The 21376-nt window shown below is 50.6% G+C and overlaps 1 protein-coding gene across 3 annotated transcripts in view; it reads right to left on the bottom strand.

Annotated features, from left to right (window-relative positions):
• The window catches only part of PNPLA7 (patatin like phospholipase domain containing 7), a 77398-nt gene that overhangs the window by 19737 nt on the left and 36285 nt on the right, over positions 1-21376 (bottom strand). For all 3 annotated transcript variants that reach the window (XM_065927982.1, XM_065927983.1, XM_065927984.1), the window contains exons 17-23: positions 12429-12506; positions 10633-10838; positions 9489-9620; positions 8843-8966; positions 8095-8208; positions 6910-6979; positions 3869-4018 (exon numbers count right to left, since the gene is read on the bottom strand). In XM_065927982.1, the coding sequence (XP_065784054.1) occupies positions 3869-4018; positions 6910-6979; positions 8095-8208; positions 8843-8966; positions 9489-9620; positions 10633-10838; positions 12429-12506 (874 nt within the window). The remainder of the gene's footprint in view (positions 1-3868; positions 4019-6909; positions 6980-8094; positions 8209-8842; positions 8967-9488; positions 9621-10632; positions 10839-12428; positions 12507-21376) is intronic.

Genomic DNA, 21376 nt, shown 5'->3' with positions numbered 1-21376 from the left:
TTGGGCCATATTAGAATTAACAACTTGCATTTGTCAAAGTCAGTGAACTGGATGTGTGCTGTCATGTCCAACTCTGTGCAACCCCATGGACGATAGCCCACCAGTCCATGGGATTCTCCAGGCAAGAATACTGGAGCGGGTTGCCATGTCCTTCTCCAGGGGATCTTCCTGACCCAGGGTTGGAATATATAACTCCAGGGTTGGAGTCTCTTGTGTCTCCTGCATTGCAGGTGGATTCTTTACCACTGGTGCCACCTAGGAAGATTTGTCAAAAGACATCATTAAAAGAATAAAAAGCAAGCCACAGAGGGAAAGATACCTGCATTTTCATCTGAAAAAAGCAACTGTATCCAGACTGCCCATTGACAAGGAAAAGATAACAGCCCCACCAAACAGTGGGCAACTTGACAGGCACTCAGAAGGAGGCATCCCAGTGGCCACAAGACAGAGTTTTCAGCTGCCGGGAAACGCAGAGGCAAGCTAAATGGGACACTGCCTCACAGTCACAGACACCCAGCAGCACAGCACCGCACACGCTCCCGCAAGAGACTGCGTGCGTGCCGGGCCACCACGCGCTCCCCCTCCCCCAGAAGGGACTGCGTGCCGGGCCACAGGTCTTCCACTGTCATTCAGTCACTAAGCTGGGTCCAATTCTTTGCAATTCCATGGGTTGCAGCATGTCAGGCAGGCTTCCCCATCTTTCACTGTCTCCTGGAGTTTGCTCAAACTCATGTCCATTGAGCCCGTGATTCCACCCAACCATCTCATCCTCTGTGGCCCCCTTCTCTTCCTGCCTTCAATCTTTCCCAGCATCAGGGTCTTTTCCAGTGAGTTGGCTCTTCCCATCAGGTGGTCAAAGTATTACAGCTTCAACACCAGTCCTTCCAGTGAATATTCAGGGCTCATTTCCTTTAGGTTTGGCTGGTTTGATCTCCTTGCAGTCCAAGTGACTCTCAAGGATCTTCTCCAGCATCACAATTTGAAAGCATCAATTCTTGGACATTCGGCCTTCTTCATGGTCCAACTCTCACATCCATACATGACTACTGGAAAAACCATAGCTCTGCCTAGATGAATCTTTGTCAGAAAAGTGATGTCTCTGCTTTTTAACATGCTGTCTATGTTTGTCATAGCTTTTCTTCCAAGGAGCAAGCGTCTTTCAATTTCATGGCTGCAGTCACCATCTGCAGTGATTTTCAAGCCCAAGAAACTAAAGTCTGTCAGTGTTTCCACTTTTCCCCCATTTATTTGCCGTGAAGTGATGGAATCATATGCCACGATCTTAGTTTTTTGAATACTGACTTTTCAGTCAGCTTTTTCACTCTCCTTTTTCACCCTTATCAAGAGGCTCTTTAGTTCCTCTTCACTTTCTGCCATTAGAGTGGTATCATCTGCATATCTGAGTTTGTTGATATTTCTCCTGGCAATCTTGATTTCAGCTTGTGGTTCATCCAGCCTGGCATTTTGCATGATGTATTCTGCATATAAGTTAAATATGCAGAGTGAGAATACACAGCCTTGACTCATTCCTTCCCAATTTTGAACCAGTCAGTTGTTCCACATCCAGTTCTTCTAACTGTTGCTTCTTGAGCTACATACAAGTTCCTCAGGACGCAGGTAAAGATTGGATTTACATAAAGTATCTTTTCTGATCACAATGGTATGAAAATGGAAAATTCACAAATATATGGAAATTAAATGCTTAAACAACCAATGAGTCAAAGAAACCACAAAGAAATGAGGAGATATCTTGAGACAAATGAAAACAAAAGCACAACATTCCAGAATGTACAGGACACAGCGAAAGCGCTGCTAGGAGGGAAGTTTATAGCTATAAATGCCTCCTCTGAGGAAGAAAGATCTCTGATTAACAGCTGGCTTTGTACCTAAGTAACCAGAAGAGCCTCAAGCTAAACACAGCCCCAGAGCTGCACTGGGGCTGTGCCCCAGGGCACAGGCTTTCCCCGGCTGCGGCGGGCAGGGGCCTCTCTCTGGTGGTGGGGCACAGGCCTCCCTTGTTGTGCAGCATGGGTTCTATGGGATGCAGCCCGGAGCAGCTGCAGCACTGAGGTCCAAGCTTGGGCTTGGTAGTTGTGGCGCATGGACTGAGCTGCCTTGCAGCACGTGCAGTCTTCCCGGACCAGGGAGGAACCTGTCACCCCTGCATTGGCAGGCTGATTCTTAACCACTGGACCACCAGGGAAAATCCTCTACCAAACATTTAAAGAAAAATTAATACCAGTCCTCCTCAAAGTCTTCCAAAATATTGATTCTGAGGGAACACTTCCTGACTCATTCCATGGGGCTAGCACCAGTACCCCCTTACCAAAGTCACAGTGGGACCAAGATACCACAAGAAAGTACAGGCGAGCAACCCTGACAGTGCAAAATCCTCCATGAAAGGGAAGCTGCCCGAACTCAGCGGGGTAGAAAAAGGATTACACACCAGACCAAGTGGGATTTATTCCTGGAGTGCAAGAATGACTTAAGTCATGAATATCAATCATTGTAATAAATCACATTAACAGAACAATTGATGCAGAAAATGTACTGACAAAATATAACATCTTTTTATGATATAAACTCTCAACAAAATATGAAATGAAAACCTTCCTAACGTATTAGAGGCCATCCATAAGAACCTGACAGCTAACACCCTACTCAAAGACAAAAGACTGAGAGCTCTTCCCCAAGACCAGGAATGAGGCAGGAGGCTGCTTCCTCCTCACATTGCTGGGACGTGACTGCCACCCAACGCCACCAGCTGTTCAGTCCAGTCCCTGTCATGACCCCCAGTTTCTCGCAGAAACAGAAATTCACACGGACACACACGCAGCCCCATGAGCGCACCGCACGGACACCAGTTTCCTGGTCTGGATGCTGTACTGTGGTTATGTAACCAGGGGTGGGGGCTGGCATATGGCTCTCTCTTCACTATTTTTATAACTTGCTATGAATCTATAGTTATTTCAAAATAAACGGTTTTTTTTGAAAGGGAACAAGCTATTATTATGAATCAGCACATCTGTACTGTACAACCGCAGGTCTTTTGATGTGCCCTGGACAGTCTGACCAACCTCACTGAAAATGAATGGAGGTTTCCAGATCCAGAACATTTGTTATGAAACAGACCAAGACTAATGGAAATTAATGCTTTCTGTGATTTAAATTTTCACTTGGAGAATAACTTTTAAATATTGAATATTTATAATAGTAGCTCAATTTTGTAAATCATTTTTGTTTGGCGTTTATTCAACACCTTCTATTGCCCCTTGAAGCTATTAAAATAGCCCTGTCTCAGAAAATTGACTTGTGTCTATTACTATGATCACTCATAATTATATAAAAACATATAAGTAAACTGTTAAGAATATGGAATGCTTTATGATTTGGAGGATTCCTAAGAATTCTCCAGAATTTCAGTTCCTTATTCTTGAGCCCCAAAACTTCACAGCTGTCCAGAGCTCGGAAGCATGACCTAAGCTGACTGACCATAACTGGGGGTGTTCCCACATTGTCAGCCAGCTCCCCCAGCCGCTGCAGTGTTCTCTCCAAGTGCTGGAGCAGCTATAGGCACCCATCCTAAGACGGGCTTCTGCTGGGGGCTCAGGAGCCTCTGTGGGTTCAGTTGGGAGGAGCGCAGTGTGACTCATACCAGCTCCTGTGGCGTCAGGTCTCCCCATCAAGACTGTCCGGAGGCTCCGTCTCACTGTGATGGTCCCCTCCCCAGCACTGCACCCCCCACCCCCACCCAGGGTTATCAGCCTTGCAGGCAACGCAGAGTGCTCTTTCAGGAGAACCTGTAAGAATGAGAGGCAGGAGGAGGAGGGGGCCCAGGGGACCTCAGGTGGCCTTGGGCAGGGCTTACCGATAGCGCTGAGGGCATGCTTGAGTTCCAGGGTGAAGGCAGTGAGGGGCACGTCCTCCGACACTGGCATGACGGCCACCGTGGAGAGGTTGCTGGCGGGGTTCCCCGAGTCCCACTTGCTGCCCACAGTATGGAACCTAAACTGGTGACCTGCAGAACACAGGGGTGTGTGCTAGCCTGAGGAGCTGGCTGCCGCTGGGACAGTCTCAGTGTCCCTGAATGTTCCCAGGTGATGGCGTGGCCCCAGCAGCCTGCCGGGGGAATGGGCACCCGGGTCTGCCCTGGTCTCCACAACTAGAGCCCTGGCCTTCCCTGCTGAAAGCCAACCGCACCGCGGCGCCCTTGCGTCTCATACACATCAGAACTGGCCCCACTGAAGGGCACATGGGCACGGACTCAGAGAAGGCCGTGGGGCCCAGAGAAAATACAAAGAGGTGAAGGGTCGGCCAGGGGAGGACCCATCCTCTGACCGCACCCCATCCTGGAGTTCTTCCACCACCTTCTCCAGAGACAGTGAACAGCCTGAGTTTTGGATGATGACGCCTTTCTACTGTCCTGTCTGCATAGGTTTCCAGACCCAGGGGTGAGGCACAGAACCACCCACCAGAGGTCAGGGCTGGGTCCCCAGGGCCACAGGCTCCCCATTCTCTAGCAGTGAGGCCAGGAGGCCCCACAGCAGAAGCGATGGACCTGCAGGCACGTATGTCCACAAGGTCACTACCCTCCATCAGCGCATCCCTGGCTGAAGCTTATTTCCAATCACAAAGTCCCTTCCTGGTGTGTGGCATCTCCTGCTTTCATGGAGGTGGCTGATGGGTCAGCCTCACCCTTCCTGCCAGCCACATCCCAGCCAGGCTCCAGTCTCCTGGGGCCCAGACACGCTGAGGGCTCTCTTCTTGGCTCCCCTGGCCAGCCGCGGTCATAGCCCAGCTCCCACACAGACCTCACCAGGCAGGTCATGGCCAGGGCCATGCAGGAAGGCCCAGTTCTGTCCATTTCTGACTCTGCTGATCTTGTCCCTGGGGAGGAGGCTGGGTCCCCACAAGGCTTGACCCAGAAGCCAGCAACAGGGCTCCCAAGAGCTAATCTGGGGCAGGGAAAGAGGAAGGAGGGCTGTGAGCCCACTGCCAGGGGCACGCAAGGCAGCGGAGGGCCTGTACCTGGCTTTGCTGAAGCTTCTCTGTGGGGAGTCCCTTCCTCTCTCTCTTTCCCAGTGAACTCTGACATCAGAACCCTACATCTGCAGTAGGCCCAGAGGGGGAATCAGGCCCAGTTTCTGATAGCTTTCGCTTAGCTTTTAAGAAAAGCTGTGAGAAGCTATGGTTCTGGCCAAGGAGATGGAGCCGGAACATCCCACCTACCTGCGGCCACCAGCTACAAGGCGGCCCTGGACGAAGCTCTCAGGAGGCCCAGAGGAGCGCTGAGAGGAGGGCAAAATGGCCAGGGACCTCAGCCCATGGGAAGACCACTCCACCAGTGCCACAGGGCTGGCAGTGTCACGCTCTGACCCAGCTACCGCCACGTGAGACCTTTCCTCCCCCTCCCTAGCGGTGCTGCCTCCCAGGAGAATTTCCAGGGCCCTCTACCGTAAGCAAACCCTGCCTGGGCTATAGACCCAGAGGATGAAGCCCCAGCTCTCCAAGACCAGCACTAGCAAGCAGAAGCAGCACCCTGTCCAGAGAGGAGGATATGGGGAACAGAGTCCCCTAAACCCTGGGTGAAGTCCTGGGCTCACCCCCAAGTAGCCCATGTGGGAGACTGGCCAGAACCACACAGCAGAGGCTCTGAGAACAGAAGGTCGTGGTGCACCTGCTGGCCTTCACACTGGCTCAGGGGAGCACACAAGTGCAGCAGACCAGTGCAGGGAGGCAGAGGCCTCAGGAACTAGGCTGGCACTCAGACGCAGCCAGGAAGAGGGCCAGGACGTGCTCTGAATACAAGCACACTCAGAATATGCAAAAGTAAGAGATTTAAATGGGATCCAGATCATCATAGTACCCGAAATATGGGATACAATCCAAAATGACCAGGCATACCAAAAGCCAGGAAGGTCTCAACTTGAACAGGAAAAGACAACTAATGAAGACAAAAATGACAACAGGCACAAAATCTGCAAGTCCCTGACAAGGTATTAAAACAGTGGTTCATAGCTAACCAGAAACAGCCATCATGGGTAGCCTTGAAGCAAATGTAGAAATAAAATAACTGAAACAAAAACCTCTCTGGGTGGGGTTAGAAGCAGAGTCAAGAAGACAGGAAAGAGCCAAAGACCTTGAAACAGATCAAAAGAAGCTACTTGATCTGAGCATCAGAGGAGAAAAACAGTTAAAACACAAGCGATGTCCCAGAGACTTTGGGGATGATAACAAGAGGTTTAACATCTGTGTTTGTGAGCTTCCAGAAGAGAAGAAAGAGTACAGGGCCAAGAGAGTATTTGAAGAAATAAAGGCTGAGACCTTCCCAAACGTTGTAAAAACATACATACATACATATATATAAAATAAACCTGCAGATTCAAGAAGATGAGCAAACCCCCAAATAAGACAAACTCAAAGGAATTCATGCCCAAACGTTTCAGAATCAAATTTCTAAACACTGAAGATGAGGGAAAATCTTGAACACAGTCAGACAGAAACAATGCACGCCTACTTGAGAGCAATTCGGTCTGGATTTCTCATTAGACACAATGGAGGTCAGAGGGAAGTGGCACAAAATGTTTAAAGTGCTGAAATAAAGGGCTGTTAAGACAGAATGGCACATCCAGCAATATGTATCCTTCAGAACAAAAGCAATTTAAAGACACCCTTTGATGCAGAAAAACTCAGAGAATTTAAGAACCATTGTTAATGGAACTCCTTACACAGAAAGGAGAGGACACCAGGAGGAAGCCTGGAACACCGGGACGAGGGAATAGTTTCAAACACCCGCATCTGACAGCTGAAAAAAGTCCTAACTAACACTGTGTGAAGGGGCGCTTCAAGGTAAGCAGGGGCTCCAGGCGGGGTGGGCGGGGCTCCCAGGTGCCAGGCCTGGGCTCGCACCTGCCGCAGCTCCCTGCTGGAGGCTGCCCAGGATCTTCTCGCCCAAGAGGCGAATCAGTCGAGTCACAACCTGGGGGCAGAGAAAGAATAGAGACCTTAACCACACACCGTAAACCATAAAACCAACCACCTTAGACCCGTGGTCTCAAAACTGCCTCGGCTGTAAAGTGCTCCAGGCAGTGGATGGCAATGCGGCCACGGTCTGGTCACAGGCGGTGGGCAGGCACGTGGCCTGCGACCTTGCCCCAGCTGACCACCCCTGTCTTCCCCAGGCAGGAGACACAGGACAAATGGGGAAGCCACAACCCCCGAACGAGACCGCGAGGGACCTCCACAGAGCCGAGGGTCGTTGTGTGGGGCTGAGTGCCGGCTCTGGCCAGACCTGGGCTGGTATTACACGATGTCCAGGAAGAACTACCTTTTAAATATAATAATGCTATTTTGGCTATATTAATTCTAATTTTTTTGAGTTGCAGACTCAAGTAAATAAAGTTGAAATGTCAAAATACACATAATTTACTTCTAAATGCTTTTGCATGTGGATAAAGTGAGTTGAAAGTTTTTTAATTGGTACATTTTTCAAGATGGCAGAGGAGGTACTGTAGAGGAAACCTGCTTTTCTGGCTCTTGCATGCTGTACAGAATCATTTTTGAAAAGAAAGGCTGTTGTCAGCTTACCCCAATCACACATATTTATTGCATTAATAGTTGATCTGCTATAACTACGGTACTAAAAGAAATGATCTGTTTTCTGTGTTATTTTTATCAAGTTTTGGTATTAAGGTCACATTAACTTCATAAATAAGCTGGGGGCTGCTTCATTTGTTCACACACGGGCTCACGGGGATGAACCAGGCCTGAGCCTTCAGAGGGGCTACTCCTGTGACTCTCCAGTAGCAGCCCTGCCTCTTCCTCCAAACCGCTAAGGTGCAGGCTCTCCATTTCCCTGTCTACACTCTCATGACTCAGAAGCAGGAAAGTGACATCAGAAAACCAGAAGCAGGGCAGGCTGCCCTCATTCGCCTCCTGGCTGGCTGCCGGGCACTGCGGTCCTGCCCTGGAGCCGGTGGGGGCTGCTGCCTGGGGAAGCGGGGTCTGGCCCTCCTCCTGCGGCCCGCCTGATGGGAGCAGCCTTGGTCTTGACCCAGTTCTGGCATTCTGACTTCACAACTTCCCAGCCCTCACCTGCGGGTACTGGCGCTTGATGGAGTTCAGGGCTCCTTCCGGAAGCTTGGCCAGCTCTGAGTCCCGAATGGCATGCACTGTGGTCGCCCTGGCCTGGCGGGTGAGCGCCTCCACCTGGGGATGGGAGCTGGTGCTACCCCAGGGCCCGGAGGCAGGCCTGAGAGCAGGGTCCTAGCGCCACCATTAGAGCAGGAGGAAACGGGGCTCACCCAGCACCCTGCGCTGGGGAAGGAAGCATCAACAAGAGCTGTGGGCCTGCCACCAGCAGCCCAGATAGGGCAGGGCCTCATCCTCCCCGCGAGGGCCTCGGAGTCTCAGAGGGACCATCCTCCCAGAGGGGGCTGCCGAACCCACCCTAGGCCTGCTCTCCTGGGAGGCGGCCTGTGGGAGGCAACTCCTGGGCTATTATACTGCCGGTGCCTCTGCCCAGGTGGGCGCCCGAGGCGGGAAGGGAAAGGGTGTGAGGGGATGGGCATCAGGTGTAGGGAGAGGGGCAGGGAAGGGAGGGGGCGGGAAGGGGAGGGGACGTGGTGTGGGCGGGGCGGGAAGGGGGAAGGGCGGGGCGGAGGAGAGTGGGATGGAAGGGGGCGGAGAGTGGGCGGGGAGGGCAGGGGCGGGGAGGGGCGGGGAGGGCAGGGCAGGGGCGGGGAGGGCAGGGCAGGGGAGGGGCGGGGAGGGCAGGGCAGGGGAGGGCAGGGGCGGGGAGGGGCGGGGGAGGGCAGGGCAGGGGAGGGCGGGGCGGCCCTACCACGCCCACGAGGTCTCCGCGGCCGTACTCGCCAGCCAGGCGCTTCTTGCCATCGCCCTTCTGGATCACAGCGCGCAGGCGGCCGCTGAGCACGATGTAGGTGCAGTCGGACTTGTCTCCCTGCCTGCGAGACAGAGGCTGTGGGGTCGGGCGGGGCACCTGGCCGGAAGCCCTTGGCCACCAGGAGCAGCGAAACAGAAAAAGGAATCGATTCTTCTCACTACATTTATTTGTTTTGGAAAATCGTTATTTTCCATTAAAAAATATGTATACTAACATGTAAAGGATTTATTGTGATTTTTAAATCAATGACTTTAAATAATGATTTATCTTAATTTTTAAAACCGTGAAAACTGGTAGCTCTAAGCCAGGTCTGACCCAGCAAGCGTGGACGCCTGAATTCAGCCGTTAGGACACCGGCCTGAGGCTGCCCATCTGAGCCCGCACCTGGCACACACACACCTTCGTGGGTGCTGCTTCCACGCAGCCCCGCTGGGCCCTGTGAGAGTGTGCCGGTGAAGAGGGAGCACGTCTGAGCGCAGAGCAGCACAGGAGCCAGGAGGCGGGAGCGAGGCCTCTGCCTTTGTCGCCCCCAAGGCAGAGCAAAGCTGCCCTCCTGTGCCCGCGGCCAGAAGGCGGGCCTTACCTGTATATGGCGCGCCCGGCCTCCACCTCCATCCAGTCGAGGGCGAAGTCGATCTGCCGCACGAAGGATGACACCCGCCTCACCACGGTGTGCGCCACGCTCAGGACCACAGCCGGCTGCCTCCGCATGATGCTGCGGGGCATCCCGGAGTCATTCCCTGCCCCAGCTCCCCGGCCAGTCCCGCCAGGCTCCACCCCTTCACTCCAGGCCGCAGGTGCCCCCACCTCCACTTATCACAAGGCCCACTGAGCCAAGGGGGAGACTGGAGCGCAGACCCCGGTCAGCTACCTGCTCCCCTGCCCCCTGAGTATGCCCAGTGGCCAGCGACCCTGGGAGGACTGTTGGAGCCCCTCCACAGTGGTCACCACCACCCACAGTGTCCTGGTAGCACATGCCATGTTGAAGGACCCACTCCTGGCAGTGGGTCAAAACCCCAATCCCCCAGGATGTGCCAGAAGACTAGAGCAGTGGGGATGCACAGGGGAGGGCATGGCTGAGGGTCAGTGGCAGAGACTGTGGAGGCTTGGAGCCTGGAAAGCCACTGGGTCCAGCAGAAATGTCAGCCACTGTCTCCTGATGCCAGTGTGAACCAGGCTGGGTGTGTGGAGCCAAGCGTGTGCCCGCTATGGTGTGGAGGCCTCTGGAGGGCAGCGCCGGGGGAGTGCTCAGCTCCTGGGCTGCAGCCTCCTGGCTGGACTGGGCCACAGAGAGTGCAGGGCCTGGGGGCCTCTGGACTGGGCCAACCAATGGGCAGATGAAGTCACCAGTCTCTGAGATGACTAAGGCAGGAGCAGGGGCAGGTCAGGGAAACGTAAAGTTCTGCTTTGGGTGACGTGTGGGAGCCCCTGAGGATCCCAGGGGATGATAAGACAGCAGCTGACATGAGCCTCACCTCCAGAGGGAAGGGACTAGTGCACAGGGTCCCTCAGGACGTCAGCCAAGGCGCCACTGTGAGTGCACATACGCGGCCGCCTACAGGGACACACGCAGACACACAAGTACACGCACACATATGCACACGGCACAGACACAATCGTAAGCAGGCCCCTGGGCCCATGTGGAGACGTGCACGCACAGTACAGACAAGCTCAGAGGGCCACAGGGGAGCCGCGCAGGAGCAGTGGCCGGGGTGGGGGGCACTCACTCATAGAAGTGCGCCTTGGAGATGGACAGGAAGCTGCATTCCCGGTTGGCCCTGATGGTGAAGATGAGGGGCTCACCCGTGAGCACCGCCAGCTGGCCCACCATCTCACCGGGCCGTGCCATGAACAGGAACGTGTCCTCCTCGCTGTCAATCTTCCGCTGGTACACGTGCAGCAGCCCCGAGACCACGAAGAGGATACTCGTGTCCTGACAAAACACAGGCACTGGCGGAGCTGGCAGAGCTCCCGAGCCCGGGCCAGCAGTGGCAGGCCGCTGCCCTACCTTCACCTGCATGGGTCACGTAACCGGCCCCAGGCCCAGACTCACCCGGAACGTCCTGTCACTCATCACCACCCAGCCCCGGAGGCACCTCCACACAAACCTGCGAGCAGCTCAGCACTGCGCCGAGCGGAGACCGCAGCTCGCCCCGAAAGCCCGCAGCACAGCCCCCGCCCCACCCCGCCCGGGCACGCAGCACACTCTCAGGGCCCAGCGTCCGCAGATGTGCCTGTGAAGCCGGTCTGATGCAAGCCCTGTCAGGACCCTTCCTCATCTGCTCACCCCACCCTGTGGGGCCCCTCTCCCTGATCAGAGCAGAAAAGGGTCAGCGTGTCAGAAATGGAAGAAATGAAAGCAGCCTGTGCCAGGCCCCACAGGGCTCCAGGGGATGGGGGCAGGTGGAGGCAGCCCCGGCTCCAGCGCAGCCTCTTGGGGGTAGGGGGTGCTGGGTGCTGTGGAAGGTCCAGGACAGGCTTTCCCACAGGGCCCGATGGCCAGGGGCCAGAAGCCAGCTAGCAGCCCGCCTCCCTCAGGAAAAGGACAGGCCTTCCCCCTGTCTTGTCCCCAGAAAACAAGAGAAAGGACAGAGGGGAGGGGAGAGGACCAGGAGGGTCCCCACCATTCTGACTCTCCTCGCCCCCGGCCCAGCCCCCCAGGGCTGCTAGGTGGTCTGGCTCCTCTGCGCTGGCCCGGGTGGCCGTGCTCCAGGGAAAGCCCACACAGGAAGGGGACCCAGCTCGGCCTGCTCGCTCAGCAAGGAAGGCCCTTCTCACCACTGCTGCTCAACCAGCAGACGAAGGACTCCTGCTCCCAGCCGGTACAGGGCTGGGGAAGGTGGCCCTCACCACAGGAGGCCGGAGAGATGGTCTCTGCCGCCCAGCAGAGCAGGGCTCCAGCGATCAGAAACTACATGCATCTGTGCTCGCTCAGTCGTGTCTGACACTTTGCAGCCCTTGGACTGTAGCCCGCCAAGCTCCTCCGTCCATAGGATTTTCCAGGCGAGAATGCTGGAGTGGTCGCCACTTCCTGCTCCAGGGGCTCTTCCCGACCCAGGGACTGAACCCAGACCTCTTGCATCTGCTGCAATGGCAGGCAGACTCTTTACTACTAGCATCACCTGGGAAATCCCACATTCATTTATGAGAAATGAAATTATTTTTCATCTATATTAGGTTTGAGGACTGAGCAAACACAGTGCTTCCTCCTGTACCTGAGTTCCTGAGTGAGACTGGTCACAGCACCATGCATGTGCAGGTGACACGCCCATGCTGGGCTGGACAAAGCCACCCAGGAGAGGGCGGGCTCACTGACCGTCAGCAGGCCTGCAGGTGGCTGCACAGGCCTGAGGGCAAGAGCCCACCCGCGCTCAGCGACAGCGGACCGCACGTCATGTCTCCACTGGGTCTAGAGGGCCACACCGAGGCTGCCTCCCCTGAGCTCCGCGCAGTGCCAGTCCTGGGTGGTCTGGGTGGTCTGGGTCCTGGGTGGACCACTCTCGCAGACTCTGCCTTCCCTCACCTGGTCTCCCTGCCTCAACACCACCGTGCCCCCTGCGACGTGGACAAGCGTCACCCGGCCATCTAACAGAGAAGGGTCCTAGGAAGGGAAACACAGGGTCAGGACAGGGAGCAGAGAGAGACAAGCTTACGTGGAGGCCGCACATGGCCCCCCAGGCAGAGACACACAGTCTCAGGGTATTGGCAGCCCTCGGAGGACCACGCGTGGAGACAGGCCTGGAGGGTGCCATTGGCGGCAAGCTGGTAACACTGGCACAGGACAGACACGCTTCAGTGTGACACAGCAGAAACCAGAAATGCACACCAGCATTACTGTGATGTCACGTGATGGAGTGAGGACACCACTGTGGCGAGAAAGGTGGCGTGCTGACTGCACGGTGCAGGCCTGACGGGCAAGCATCCTGGTCGGGCGCCCTTTTCCCTACTAGCTACACTGGGAGCTCTTCACAGCATACCCCTCACAGCATACCCAGGAGCACACCCAGGGTCTTATGAGGAGAGAAACCTGGAAAGTGAGTGCCAAGGGCGTGGAAATACCAGCTGTGTTTACAGTTCACAGTGACAGTAGAACAGAAACAACAAGAAAATTCACTAGTCACCTCTGAAGAGATGTGCGTGAGTGCTAAGTCGCGTCAGTTGTGTCCGACTCTTTGCAACCCTATGGACTATAGCCCGCCAGGCTCCTCTGTCTGTGGGATTCTCCAGGCAAGAATACTGGAGTGGGTTGCCATGCCCTCCTCCAGGGGATCTTCCCCACCCAGGGACTGAACCTGCATCTCTTACGTCTCTTGCATTGGCAGGTGGGTTCTTTACCACCAGCGCCCCCTGGGAAGAGAACAGGAACCTAAATCACTAGTCCCCGCCATGCAAAGCCACGGTGGCAGGAGTCTAAGCCTGGGCATTGGGGCTGCCAGCCGACACCCACAGAAGAAGATGGATGCCACGCACCTCCTGACCAGCGCCCTGGTTCCCACACCACGGGAGCGGGGGGCAGCCCAGCTGTCAGACACAGGGACGACGCAGTCCCTGGATAGAGGGCGACAGGGGCTTCAGGGAAGAGGCCTGAGAGCCCACCAGCCCCCACCTCTCGGCACCTTCAGGAGCAACCTGGACAGGAAAAGACTGAAGAACTGTCGCTGCATTTGGGGGCGGGGACAGGACACTGCGTTGTGTTTATAAGCAGCCTGTGTCTTTTAGGGAGGAATACTGAAGCCGTAGCTAAACGGGATGCTGGGCGTGGCTGCCCAGGGAGGCCTGGTGGGGGCAGACAGGCGTGCGTGGCTCAGCGGCTCTGCACGTCGGGTCCCCACCTTCCTCTCCTCTGCCACCTGTCTTGCACGTTTTCACAATAAAAGTTGGTTGTTGTTTGTTTTTCAAGAGAGACTGAAGAAACCAAGTGTCACCAGCAACATGTGGACTCACTCAGACCCCGACTCCACAGAACAGGAGGCCGGAGACGACGTGCTGTTTCTGGTCCAGCAAGGAGGGAGCTGGGAAGGTTCCACTCGTCCTAACAAGGGATGCTGAAAACCCTGAAACGTCAACAGCTCTCAGGCCCACAAGAGAAGTGCTCACCTCTCCCCGTGGAGAGGTGGGGGTGCAGGAACGTAGACCACAGAGGGAAACCTCCACGGCCCCAAGTGTGCAGGCTCAAGGAACAAGCCTGAGACATGAAAACTCCAAGGACAGGCCACAGGCCCTCAGCCTTGTGAGATTCTCCTCCAGGTGCTCGACCAGGTTCCCCAGAAAACAGCAGAGCAAAATCGCCTCGGGCCTCCAGTAGGGGAGGGGAAAGGAACCACTGTGAACTGCTCAACAAGGCCTGCCCTCAGGGGAAACTGGTTAACCAGAGCCTCACCTGCCGGGGTTCATCTGAGCCTAACTGCCGGTGTGGGGGAGAGGAACACCAACTCCAGCCTACCCCCACCATCCTGTCTCCCTGAGAGGTCAGGGATAAAGCTGAGACACACAAGGGAAGGTCACAGCCCAGAAGCGCAGACACTAAAGACTGAGACCTCATCTAGGCCCATATACCTCACCGCCTCATCACCAAAGGTCTGGGACATCATGTCTTCTACCAAGAAAAAATTACATGGCATACCAAAAGACGAAAAAAAAATAATGTGAAGAGAAAGAACAAGCACCAGGATCAGACATGGCAAGGATGTTGGAATTATCCAACTGGAATTTAAAATAACTATGGTCAATATGCTAAGGCTCTAATGGAAAAGGAGACAGCATTTAAAGACAGATGGGCACTGTAAGCAGAGAGATGAAAACTCTAAGGAAGAACAAAAGGAAATGCTAGAGGCAAAAACCACTGTAATAGAAACGAAGGATGCTTCTTTTTTACTTTTTTCCAAAGGATGCTTCTGATGAGCTTATCAGCAGCCTTGACACAGCCGGGAAGAATCTGAGCTCAAAGATAATAACATCAACAGAAAGCTCCCAACAGAAAAGGAAATAGGAAAACGACTGACAAACACAGAACAGAACATGCAAGGGGCCAGGGAGCAACTACAAAAGGTACAACGTGCATGATGGGAATACCAGAAGGAAAAGAAAGGAACGGAAGGAATATCTGCAGCAATAATGAATGAAATTAGTGTCAGGCCAGACCACAGATGCAGGAAGCTCAGAGAACACCAACCAGGATAAACGTCAAAAAACGACACTAGGCATCTCATATTCAAACTACAGAAAACCAAAGATAAAAACAACCCTGGAGGAAGCCAGAGGTAGCACTTGATTTGCAGAGAAACAAAGATAAGACTTACTTCAGACTTCTTCTAAACCACGCAGGTAGGAAGACAGCAGTAGAGTGTTCAGAGAAAAACCCATCAACATAGAAGCCTATGCCCTGTGAAAACTATTCTTCAAAGTGAAGGAAAAACAATGTTCTCAGAGAAACAAAAATTGAGGGAACGTGTCACCTGTAGACCTAGAAATGTTGGAAGAAGCTCCTTAGAGAGAAGTTAAGTGATGTAGGTCGGAAACTCTGATCTACATAGTACAGAAGGAAGAACACTGGGAGAGGAAAAGTAAGGGTAAAATAAAAACTTGAATTGTTCTTAGTCTCACAGGGAAGTTTGTTTAAAACAACATTAGCAACAATGCTTTAGATTGTGTGGCTTATACAAACGTGAAGCGAATGCCATCAGTGATGCGCACAGCGATGGGAGGGAGAGCCTGGGGTTGTTTGGTTATTATAGGCACTCACACTGCCCCCAGAGCGGCACAGTGTTTAAGAGGGAAACACTCTTTCTCGCTGCGCACTGCATACCTCTGACACCAAAGCCTCCTCCAACCCCTTGGACACCAAGTGTCCCAGACTCAACTCTTGACACTACCTGGGTTTGTCACCAGGTCCACAGGTCAAGGGCTCAGTCCCACAAGGCTGCCCCCTCCACAGACACCAACCGCAAGTAGAGGGTCCTCAGGCTGCCCACCCTTCCGTCCAACCTGACCACAAATCAGGAGTTCCCACAACTGTAATTGCCAGGAGGGCTCACGTAACTCAGGAAGACACTAATCTTTATGAGTTCGTTACAGAGTTGACCCTTGTACACCACGGCTTTGAAGCCACAGGTCCACTTACATGTGGATTTTTCTCAATAAATACATACAATACTGCATGATCTGCGGCTGGCTGAATACTGTGGACACAGAGAATGTGAAAGTCGCTTTTCCTTCTGGCATTCCCATTATGTATGTTGTACCTTTAATAGTTGCCCAATGGCCCTTACATGTTCTTATATGCAACTCTACTGCATGTTCTTAGCTAAGATCCCACAAGCCTCACAGTCAAAAAAGCAAAACATAAAACAAGAAATATTGTAACAAATTCAATAAAGACTTTAAAAAATGGTCCACATCCAAAAAAAAAACTTTAAGAAAAACTAAATATTTCAAATCCTAAAAGATGATGCTGTGAAAGTGTTGCACTCAATATGCCAGGAAATTTGGAAAACTCAGCAGTGGCCACAGGACCGGAAAAGTTCAGTTTTCATTCCAATCCCAAAGAAAGGCAGTGCCAAAGAAAGCTCAAACTACCGCACAACTGCACTCATCTCACATGCTAGTAAAGTAATGCTCAAAATTCTCCAAGCCAGGCTTCAACAATATGTGAACCGTGAACTTCCAGATGTTCAAGCTGGTTTTAGAAAAGGCAGAGGAACCAGAGATCAAATTGCCAACATCCTCTGGATCATTGAAAATGCAAGAGTTCCAGAAAAACATCTTTTGACACAAAGCCAAAGCCTCTGTGTAGATCACAACAAACTGTGGAACATTCTTAAAAGAGATGGGAACACCAGAACACTTGACCTGCCTCTTGAGAAATCTGTATGCAGGTTAGAAAGCAACAGTTAGAACTGGACATGGAACAACAGACGGGTTCCAAATAGGTAACGGAGTACGCCAAGGCTGTATGTTGGCACCCTGCTTGTTTAACTTGTATACAGAGTACATCACAAGAAACCCTGGGCTGGATGAAGCACAAGCTGGAATCAAGATTGCCACTAGAAGTATCAAAAACCTCAGATATGCAGATGACACCACCCTTATGGCAGAAAGTAAAGAAGAACTAAAGAGCCTCTTGTTGAAAGTGAAAGAGGAGAGTGAAAAAGTTGGCTTAAAACTCAACATTCAGAAACGTAAGATCATGGCACCTGGTCCCATCACTTCACGGCAAATAGATGGGGAAACAGTGGAAACAGTGACAGACTTTATTTTCTTGGGCTCCAAGATCACTGCAGATGGTGACTGCTGCCATGAAATTAAAAGACACTTGCTCCTTGGAAGAAAAGCTATGACTAACCTAGACAGCATATTAAAAAGCAGAGGCATTACTTTGTCAACGAAGGTCCATCTAGTCAAAGCTATGGTTTTCCCAGTAGTCATGTATGGATGTGAGAGTTGGACTATAAAGAAAGCTGAGCACCAAAGAAGTGATGCCTTTGAACCGTGGTGCTGGAGAAGACTCTTGAGAGTCCCCTGGACTGCAAAGAGATTCAACCAGTCCATCCTAATGGAAATCAGTACTGAGTGTTCATTGGAAGGACTGATGTTGAAGCTGAAACTCCAATACTTTGGCGACCTGATGCAAAGAGCTGACTGATTGGAAAAGGCCCTGATTCTGGGAAAGATTGAAGGCAGGAGGAGAAGGAGATGACAGAGGATGAGATGGTTGGATGGCATCACCGACTCAATGGACATGAGTTTGAGTGAACTCCAGGTGTTGGTGGTGGACAGGGAGGCCTATCGTGCTGCAGTCCATGGGGTCACAAAGAGTCGGACATGACTGAGTGACTGAACTGAACTGAAATGGATAGGGGACACTTATCCGGTAGACCAGTGGCTAAGACTCTGCTCCCAATGCAGGGGGCTCAGTTCCATACCCTGGTAAGGGAACTAGATCCCACATGCCACAACTAATAGTTCACACGCCCCAACCAAAGATACCAAGTGCCACAACAAAGATCGATGACCTTGCCACAACTAAGACCTGACACAGCCAAATACACAAACAAATTCAGGACAAAAAAAGCAGATGGGCAGGGAAAGATCCATCATGCTAACACTGATCAAAAGAAAGCAGGAGGAGCTATATTAACTTCGGACAGAGCATTCACACTTCAGAAAAGGAATATTATGGGGGATAAAGAAGGGCATTATATCAATATAGTGATAAAGGAGTCAATTCTCCAAGAAGACGTAACAACCCAACGTTGTTGTTGTTGTTCAGTCTCTCAGTCATGTCTGGCTCTTTCTGACCCCATGGACTGCAGCACGCCAGGCCTCCTTGTCCTTCACTCTCTCCCAGATTTTACTCAAATCCATGTCTATTGAGTCGGTGATGCCATCCAACCATCTCATCCTCTGTTGTCCTCTTCTCCTCCTGCCTTCAATCTTTCCCAGCATCAGAGTATTTTCTAATGAGTCAGCTCTTCACATCAGGTTGCCCAAGTATTGGAGTTTCAGCTTCAGCATCAGTCCTTCCAATGAATATTCAGGACTGATTTCCTTTAGGATGGACTGGTTTGATCTCCTTGCAGTCCAAGGGACTCTCAAGTCTTCTCCAACACCACAGTTCAGAAGTGTCAGTCCTTCAGCACTCACATCCATATATGACCACTGGAAAAACCATAGCTTTGACTACACAGACCTTTGTTGACAAAGTAATGCCTCTGCTTTTTAATATGCTGTCTAGGTTTGTCATAGCTTTTCTTCCAAGGAGCAAGCATCTTGTGATTTCACGGCAGCAGTCACCATCTGCAGTGATTTTGGAGCCCAAGAAAACAAAGTCTGTCACTACCTCCATTGTGTAACAATCCAATACATACTGCATAAATGCTTAACAACAGACCATCAAAAGCACATGAGACAAAAACGGATAGAACTGTAAGGAAAAACAGATGAATCCACTGTATAGCTGGAGACTTTAAAACCCTTCTATCAGAAACAGACAGATCCAGCAGACAGAAAATCTGTAAGAATATAGTTGAACTTAACATCATCATCAATCATCAGACTAACTCATGTGAAAACAGCAGATGATACAATCTTCTCAAGCTCACAAGGAACATTCACCAACATAAACTACATTCTGGGCCACAAACCACCTCGTCACAAATTTAAAAGAACAGAAATCATACAATATCTGCTCCTAGGCTACAACAGAATTAAGGTAGCAATCAATTACAGAAAGATAGCTGGAAAATCCCCAATTACTTGGAGATTAAACAGCACACCTCTAAATAACACATGGGTCACAGAATAACTCTCAAGAGAAATTTAAAATATATTGAATTAAATGAAAATGAAATATACCAAAAGTAATACTTAGAGGGAAATTTACAGCACTGACCACAAACCAGAAAGGAAGAAAGAGCTAACATCAATAATCTAAGCTCCCACCTTAGGAAACTAGAGAAAGAAAAGCAAATTAAATCTAAAGTAGGTAGGAAAAAAGAAATAATAAAAATGAGAGCAGAAATCAATGAAACTGCAAACAGGAAATCAATAGAGAAAAATCAACAAAACTGAAAGCTAGTTCTTTGAAAAGATCAATAAAGTTGACCAGCCTCAGGCTTCCCTGGGAGCCTGAAGCCCCAGACTTCCCTGGGAGCCTGAAGCCTCAGAGTCCCTGGGAGCCTGAAGCCCCGAACTTCTAGTGGCTCAGGCTCCGCACTCGCAGTGTGGGCAGTGCGGGAGTTAAGGCCCAACCTGCCAAGGAGTGCGGTCAAAAACCAACAAGCCTCCACCTCAGCCAACCAGTAAAAAAGATATTGGGAAGAAACTATTCGCATCGTAAATAAAAGAGGGGCCATCACTACAGATGCTATATCAACTTCAGGCAGAGCAGTCTGCCTGAAGAATTTATCAGAAATTGTATCAGAAATTAATTAAATAATAAATCAATAATTAATTAATTTTAATTAATATTAATTAATATTGATTAATAATTAATTAAAATAATACCAGAAATTAAAAGGATAGTAAAGGAATACTATAGCAACTCTATGCCCACAAAGTTGACCTCCTAGATTAAATCAGCCAATTCTTTGAAAGACACAATCTGCTAAAATTGACACAAGACAGAGACAACCTGAATAGGCCTATATTTATTAGGAAATTAAGCCAATAATTAATAACCTTCAAAATCAGAAAGCACTAGGCCCAGAAGGATTCACTGGTAGCTTTTACCAAATAGTCAAGGAAGAAATCATACCAATTCTCTGCAAACTTTCAGAAAACAGAAGCAGAAGGAATACTACTTAACTTATTCTATGAGGCCAGCATTTTCCTTACACAAAAACCAAAGACATTACAAGGAAAGAAAACCACAGATCAGTATCTCTCATGAACACAGATTCAAAAATTCTCAGCAAAGCATTTAGCACACTGAATCTAACAACATATAGAAAGAATTATACACAACAACCAACGAGAATTTATCCCAGGTACACAAGGCTGGTCCAACGTCCAAAAATCAATTAACCCATCAACAGGCTAAAGAAGAAAAATCACATGATCCTATCAATAAATGCAGAAAAAGCATTTCACAAAATGGTGGCACTAGTGGTAAAGAACGCCCCTGCCGACGCAGGAGACATAAGAGACTCGGGTTCAACCTCTGGGTTGGGAAGATCCCCTGGAGGAGGGCATGGCAACCCACCCCAGTATTCTTGCCTGGAGAATCCCACGGACAGAGGAGCCTGGTGGGTTATAGTCCACAGGGTTGCACAGAGTCAGACACGACAAGCGAATGAGCAAGCACACACACAGTACTCATTCATGATAAGAACTCTCAGTAAACTATAATGGAGGAGAATTTCCTCAACTTGATAAAGAATATCTACCAAAAAAAAACTACAGCTAACATCATACTCATTGGTGAGAAAATCAAAGCCTTCCCACTAAAATCAGGTATAAGGCAAGGACATCCTCTCTCATCACTCCTTATAAACATTATACAACATTTCTTGTAACACAAGAAAAGGAAACAAAAGGCATAAGGATTGGTGAGGAAGACATAAAACTGTTTTTCCTCATGGATGACGTGATTGTCTACAGGAAAAAATTTTAAAAAGAATCAACAACAAAAAATTCTTATAACTAATAAGCAATTTTAGCAAGGTTACAGGATGCAAAGGTAACACACAAAAGTCAATTGCTTCCCTATATACTAGCAATGGATAAGTGGAATTTGAGATTAAAAACACAATAACATTTGTATTAGCACATCTCAAAATGAAATAGTTTAGTGTAAATCTAACAAAATATGTACAAGATCTCTATGAAAGAAAACTATAAAACTTCAATGAAAGAAGTCAAAGAATAACTAAATTATTGGAAAAATATTTTATGTTTACAGAAAAGAAGACTCAATATTGTCATGATATCAGTTCTTCCAACTTGATCAACAGATCAATGCCATCTCAGTCA

This window comes from Muntiacus reevesi, chromosome 3, assembly GCF_963930625.1.
Source record: "Muntiacus reevesi chromosome 3, mMunRee1.1, whole genome shotgun sequence".
Taxonomy (NCBI): Eukaryota; Metazoa; Chordata; class Mammalia; order Artiodactyla; family Cervidae; genus Muntiacus; species Muntiacus reevesi.
Note: the sequence above shows the minus strand (reverse complement) of the source record. Positions and strands in the feature narration are given on the sequence as shown.